The sequence below is a fragment of the Theobroma cacao genome, chromosome 3 (assembly GCF_000208745.1).
Source record: "Theobroma cacao cultivar B97-61/B2 chromosome 3, Criollo_cocoa_genome_V2, whole genome shotgun sequence".
Taxonomy (NCBI): Eukaryota; Viridiplantae; Streptophyta; class Magnoliopsida; order Malvales; family Malvaceae; genus Theobroma; species Theobroma cacao.
Genome location: NC_030852.1, coordinates 10,472,028 through 10,479,870, shown reverse-complemented (window position 1 = coordinate 10,479,870; position 7,843 = coordinate 10,472,028). Strand labels below are relative to the sequence as shown.

General features: G+C 32.8%; 1 protein-coding gene across 1 annotated transcript; it reads right to left on the bottom strand.

The window, feature by feature from the left end:
- LOC108661135 lies at positions 2,913-5,895 on the bottom strand. The gene is made up of 4 exons (XM_018117024.1): positions 5,889-5,895; positions 3,536-3,654; positions 3,300-3,422; positions 2,913-3,205 (listed from the first exon to the last, which is right to left on the bottom strand). The coding sequence occupies exons 1-4, from the start codon at positions 5,893-5,895 to the stop codon at positions 2,978-2,980; spliced, it is 477 nt and encodes a 158-aa protein (XP_017972513.1). The 3' UTR covers positions 2,913-2,977.

Below are 7,843 nucleotides of genomic sequence, written 5' to 3'. Positions count from 1 at the left end.
GGTAGTATACGTATATATATATATATATATATATATACATATGTAAATGTGTGTGTTATAGCAAATTGATGGACAATAATTTATGATTGTAATGTACGTGAAATTTGACGCATTGTACTTTGAGAATTTTCATGAATTTTATGTTGATTTTATTAGTTTAGCAGGATGGTTTTTTGTTGAGTGAGCAAAAATGTTTCTCTTGTTGCTCCATTTTCGCTGCAGCGAAATTCATGCTCGCTGCAGTGAGAAACTCTTGGGTTTGGAGGGGTTTTAAATAGGAATGAACTATATTGCATTGTTTTGAAACAAGTGCATCATGATTTTAAATTCTCCCTAATTGTTGCTTGTTTCGTTCCTTGTTCACTCACTGGGTTTATACGTACCATTTTCAAATTCACGTTTTCAGATCACGAGGCAGCCGATAATTAGGACGAGGTGTCCTTGTAGACCTGTGTCCATCTTTTGGTAGGTGTCTCGGCATTCGATAGCTGTATATTCATTCGAGTCCCTCCGCTGAAAGTCGAGTATTATTTTGTTATGTATAGATGAACTTAATGTAAATTTTAAATTAGTAATGCCAGTACGAGTTGGCAATGTATATCACTATTTTGATTCAAAGTTATGAAATATGACTTAGTGATAATAGATGGAATTATAAGTAAGATAAATAATATGCAACGACCTCTCCCCGGTCGCTGCCGGCATCCAAGACTTCCGAAAAAGACCTGCCAAGTCTCGAAGAAGCCTGTCTAGAATTTGCTTGTTAATCCACTACATTCAATCACCATATAATATTGATACTTTCATATACTAACTTGAACCATAAATATAAAAATCAATACAAACTTTTTCCTTTTTATTCGTAAGTATATGTATTAAAATCTATAATCTCAAAATTAATGCTTATATAAAAATTTAGAATTTGTTTACAACTTAATAAATAAAATGCTACGACTTGACCTCTAATAACGGAGTGACTCGGAATAAAATGCTAGGAGATGCCTTTACCTATTCACAGTGGACCGAATGCATCATTGACTACATGCTAGGCTGATCCCTATCTGCAAAAGGGGAAATAAAGGGGTGTGAGTCTCATCGACTAAGTGATAATCATCGACTCAGAGAGTAGGGCGTAGATGGGAAACAAGTAAACGGCAAATCAGTTTAGTATAAAAATGCAGATTATAAAAATAATTCTTTTCAAACGGGGATTTATGCCTTATATAAAAATTGAGAATTTCTTATAAAGTATAAATAATCGAGGTAATAAAATTTTTTCACATCAAAATATATTAATAATCATTTTCAAATCAAATCAATAAAATTTAGCAAGCTCCCACGAAACCAAATAATATTTAAAATCATGCCCAAATCATAACTTGCCCCATATGCGAGGAATTACAGATTTATTTAACAGATAAACATAGAGGAGAGCTACGAAAAACCGTTTAATTCCTTTTTCACCATGCAGAGAAATATAATTCATAATATTAAAACTTATTTCAACTCATATAAAACCATTACATTTTTTTCAAAAATAAACAACAGGCTTATGACTTTCTTAAAAACTTGGCTTGTGCCAAAATCATCCTCATACTCGGTCAAGGATACCTTGGCTTGGGGCTATCCCAACCGAATCCGCCAAGGCTGTTAAAAAGTAATGTACGCATAAATCATATTTTTATTTTGAAAACACAACCGTTCCTTGACGTTAGCGGAGTTCATCATCACGAGGTGGTTCGGCGTGACGTGAACTCTAACCATACATCAGGAGATACCCTACGCGCCTTTCCGACCAAGGTACATATATAACCGGATTTCGTGCCCCTCTAATAGGCTGGTCCACAGAATCCGCCCACTGCAGCAAGCTAAACCCACCATACAATAAAATTTGCAATAGCATGACATGGCAATTATTTCACAATCCAGCCTCTTAAGGCTAAATACACAGTTCATATATTTCAACACAAATACCAATTCAACCATTCATGCAAATATTGTTACAAGCCATTCGATTCAAAATACAATTCATAACACAACAAGTAGCAATCTCCAATTACTTTTGAATTTCTTGGTTAAAATGAAATCACGTTTTAAAAGAATTCAAATTTGATCTTCAAGGGGATATTTTAAATCTTTCTCAAAATATCGGTCCCTACATCACATTAAAACTTTCTTTTCGTAAAATGTTCATTGTAAATATTTGCATGATATTTTGTATCAAAATAGCATGGTGAATATGTAATAAATTTCATGAATGCACACCAGACAAACAATAAGGCACAATTTCCTTTGATATAAATCTTTTCGAAAAGCTTGTTTCCCGGTTTAAAACGGCTTACGTCTAATATATATATTTCAAATGATTTCTAAAAATAACTTACACCCACAATTCCTTAAAATTCTATCAACGCATGCTTTCCATAAATTTTACACTTCACGTAAAATATATGTACATGTATATATATACGGAATTCTTTAAAATTGACACCCCCTACTCACCTGATAATAGTGCAATATTACTTCACTATTGATTCGTACGCGTATAATTATTCTTATTTGTCGGTCACATACTTCGTTCGGCATGCCTTCACGACAACTTTCCTAGCAACAATTTAAACTTAGTATACTTAATCACATATTTATATGGGTAGCAGCTTAATTAAAAATTCCTTAAGCAACTTGCATATTTTTCATCCAAAATATGCACAATACTAAACTACCCATAAATCTTAAAATATAAAATTAACTTACCATTGGGCCTTCTCTATGGGCTTCTCCATTTTTTCTATTTGGGCCAAACCTATTTATTTTTATTTTCTATTGGGCCATGCCCACTTATTTTCTATTGAGTCATGCCCATTTATTTTTTATTTGGGTCATGCCCATTTTTATTTTCTATTTGGGCCATGCCCATTTTTATTTTCTACTTCTTTTCTTTTCTTTTCTTTTTCTTTCTTTTTTCTCTCTTTCACCGTCACTCCCTTAACCACCATGTCTTCCTCTCTTCACCACCGTGGCTTCCTCTCTTCCTTGGGTCGTTTTCTTCCTCCTTCGGTGGCAGCACTTTCAGCTCTCTTTTCCTCAAAAATTTGGCAACACCAAGTTGCTTTTTCTCCCTCAAATTGGCAGCACAATGTTGTCCAATTTTTCTGCACAAATTGGCAGCAAATAGCTCCAATTTTTCTGCACAAACAGCTCCAATTTTTTTGCAGCAAACAACTCCAATTTTTCTATACAAATAGATCCAATTTTTCTGCAGCAAACAGCTCCAATTTTTCTGCACAAACAACTCCAATTTTTCTGCAGCAAACAGCTCCAATTTTTCTGCACAAATTGGCAACAAATAGCTTTAATTTTTCTACACAAATTGGTAGCACTTTGCTACCCTTTAATGGCAGCAAAACCTCCAAAATTTCCAGCTGCAAATTCACACAATTTCAACTGCTAAAACCTTGAATTTTCAGCACCAAAATCAGCCATAGAAACCTCAAAAATTCGAGCAATTAACTTTTAAAAAAATCAACTTTCCTACCTCAAAATTTTTAGCTTTCTTCTTCCTCTCAAAATTGCAGCAAAAACTCTTTTTTTCCTTCCTCAAAGTGCAGCAAAACCATTCTCTTTGCTCTTCCTCTCTCACGGTTCTTTTTCTCCCTTTTTCTCTTCATTTCTTTCTTCCTTTAATTTTCTTCTCTTTTTCTTCTTCACTAACCGACTTAACTTTTCTCTCTTCTTTTTTCTTTCCTCACATGGCCAGCCCCCACCTTGCTTTCTACACTATTCTCTTTTGTTTTCTTTACTTTTTTGTCTTTCTTCCTTTCTTTTGTATGGTCGGCCATTCACCTCACTTGGTTCCAATTTAATATTATTCCAAATAACTTTGACTTTTCTTCATTCCCATCCAAACCACATCATTTCCATTCTTGACTCATGTGGTCACTCATGTACATATAAAAATATTGTTTGACTTTTCAACATCTTTTCTTCATTATTTTATCATCCATTTTATTTTCATTTTATTTTTATTTCTTCAAAACAATAAAATTTACATATTATGCCTTAACTTCATTTTATTTGGTACTCAATCTTCCAATTTTCATATCTTAAAATTTGATCATTTCGACACGTTTAAAAATTTTAATTTTCTTCTATCTTCCTTTTCTTACACGTGTATAATCAAAATATCGAGATCGCATTTCAACGCGGTGTCACCATAATATTTAAATATTTACTTACCCGCGTTAGCTCGATTTAATAAAATCACGCTGTCACAATTATCGTCGTTTTCCTTTAAATTTCTTCTTTACTTCTTCTCCCGCACTTAAATTAGTCATATTCCATTTTTCATGACTAATTCCGATAACATATAAAATATTAATATTTTAATATTATTTTATTGAATAAAATATTATATTATTTCAAAATTTTTCACTTGCCTTCTTTGGTCCCAAAACGCATTATTACATCTCGGTTTACTTTCGAATCATCCTTTAGCTTACTAATTCATCTCCAACGAAAATATTATTATTTAATTGTTGTTTCTGCACGCGTGAAGCATTTTATTCTTGAACGTTCCTTTCATCCTTTGTCGCTCTTTAGCATGTCAATTCGCATCAAACGATCATTCGTTTGATCAATAAGGTCTTATTTGTGTCCAACAAGGGTGCGGGCTATTACAATCTCCCCCACTTAAGAATAAATTCGTCCTCGAATTCTAACCAACATACGGTGAACAATCAAAATTCTAAAATTCTTCTACATCACTTCCATCAAATCATTCTTAAATCATCAGTTATGCATGTTTACATAGCCATCTACAATTTCCTCTACCATGATCCTTTATCAAACCTTCCGACATTCGAACATTTATCCAACCATTGACTACAGGTTTAATTTGTCAACCTATCTTTATTTCAGTTTACACATTTCCATACAATTTCCATGCGAGCATTTCATAATACGTAAAGATCAAGACATGTTTTATTTATTTTAGATATATTTAACGTCAGAGATGTTTCAAATCTAATAAACATTAGATACTATATTCTCGAAAATAAAACTCCAGTACTTTAATGATTGAGTGCTCGTTAGAAAACTTCAACTTATACCACAAGACATTTCAATAATTAATGATATTCTTGTATATATCTTTATAATCTTAATCAATCTCTTTAATCAATAACTAATTTGTTCATCATGAACCGCATACAACATATCTAACTTGAAATTCCTCAATTTACTCTAAATGTCAAATCTCACGGTCTCATTACCAAAACCTTTGCTAGTATATGAATATTCAAAATCTCAAATCATCTTCTCTTCCTAAATGGATCTTTATAATTCCTATAACGTATTTCTATTCCTTCATTAAGGGTAATATCATTTAATCAAACCATATCACTCTTATTCTTTATATATTCATAACACAATTTATCATTTGCCTATCCTTTTTAGGCACTTTACCTTGATAATTAATTAAATAAATTAAAACTGATAAAGAAGGTATATTTCACAATTTATGTCTTGTATTTACCAGCATATCGAGACCATAACTTCATCATATCTAGATATCGGCGAGATAATCATTGCCTCAAACCACCATTTCCAAACATCCTTATATGTTTGCAATTCATCTTCATACTTATGTGACATATTAGTCATGAATCCCAATTTGACTATATAGCCTTTTGCTCCTTGAGCTTTAATGTTTCTCATAGTGAAAAATTTCTCGAACTATATGATCAAGGTGTTCATAGAGTGGATACAAGTTCATAACTTATAGTTCAATGCCGAAAGCAGTGAACACAATCTCATCATTAGAGTTTCACTCTTACCTACCAATCGTATCTCCCTTTATTCATTTACTTACACATTGTTTGGTTACTTACCAGCCATTGATGACCATCTAAGTTCGAACTTTTATAAATAGTCAAATTAGTGTATTCTCACACCTTTCCATACATTTTCAAAACCCTTAAACACTTCCTTTAATACAATCTCGTTGAAAATTTAAATAATCAAAGGCTGATCTCCAAAGCCTTTCATAACCTTAACATTTCAATATATGCTTATTAATCTGGACCATATTGAACTAACTTGGTATGATTACATTAATTATCCTTAAACTTCTTAGGTGCGATTGTAACAACATTCGTATTTCTTCCATCGCTAATCTAATCGTAATCCTTTATTCACATATACTTTATGATCTTATTGACTCTTTAGGTTCATCTTTATAAGATCACTAGATTTTATACAATATCAAAATTCCTAAAAGTCATTCTCATTTCTCATTTACCTTTTGTACGTCCATCGGATACATCTTTATTCATTTTGATATTAATTACTCACTTAAGATTTAGTTTCATGGGAGTCATATGCACCTCTTGCATTTTTGAATTTCAATTTCTACATAAGGGGATTCTCATTAACCAATTTCATTATTGGGATTATCTTCAATCATCCTTGTGTTATCACTTGACACCTGTATACCATTACTTTCCCTTTAACGTTTACACAATCAACTCTGATATTTATAAAACTTAATATAAATTTTACTTAAATGTCCCTCGACATTATCGCCAATATCTAATCTCAACCTTGAGCTAATTCATGCACTAAAAACTACAACCCAGCATAGTTCCATCAAACTTTGGGATCTCATCATTACTTAATTAAACTCAAAACCAACTCTCTTTAAGCTGCTATACACTACATATTCGCATTTAAAATATCTCAAAAGTTCAGCACCATTTATATATATAGGTAGAACAACTTAATTAACACAGTGCACTAACCTCTGTGCACACAAATATCAGTTTACTTCTCCTTAATACTTAAATTTATAATCCTCGAGTGAATCTCAATGATCATTATTTATTCTAGATAAATATACCTCTTATTATCATTATCGTAGGTTCTCCTTTATATCGTCCTCAAATACCATCCATAGTCATTAAATTTCTTCCCATTGACAGTTATAACTCAATGGTTAACTTCACCAAATGAATGAGTTATTACGGACTTATTAGTCCAACTTCACTTTCCTCCACTCTTAGTCGGAGGGGTATTTCATTATATCACCCTTTCATTAGAAGCATTTACTTAAAATATTTTCAACAATTGTTCGTGTCTTGGGTGGTATCTCAAACCCGGACATCGGCAATCAATTCTTGTTATTTAATCATCATTTATGATTACACAAGGTGGTTTTCTAAGATAAAGAGTCTACGCAACCTCCTGCTTATAATCGGTGCTGCAGTCACTGACTATAAACAAGACTCTACATCGACTTCACTACTCCGCTGTTTGACACAAGAATATCCTAGGACTCAACTAAACCTAGGGCTCTGATACAACTATTGCAACGACCTCTCCCCGGTCGTTGCCGACGTCCAAGACTTTCGAAAAAGACCCGCCAAGTCTCGAACAAGCCTATCTAGAATTTGCTCGTTAATCCATTACATTCAATCACCGTATAATATTGATGCTTTCATATACTAACTTGAACCATAAATATAAAAATCAATACAAACTTTTTCCTTTTTATTCGTAAGTATATGTATTAAAATCTATAATCTCCAAATTAATGCTTATATAAAAATTTAGAATTTGTTTACAACTTAATAAATAAAATGCTACGACTTGACCTCTAACAGCGGAGCGACTAGGAATAAAATGCTAGAAGATGCCTTTACCTATTCACAGTAGACCGAATGCGTCACTGACTACATGCTAGGCTGATCCCTATCTGCAAAAGGGGAAATAAAGGGGTGTGAGTCTCATCGACTCAGTGATAATCATCGACTCAGCGAGTAGGGCGTAGATGGGAAACAAGTAAACG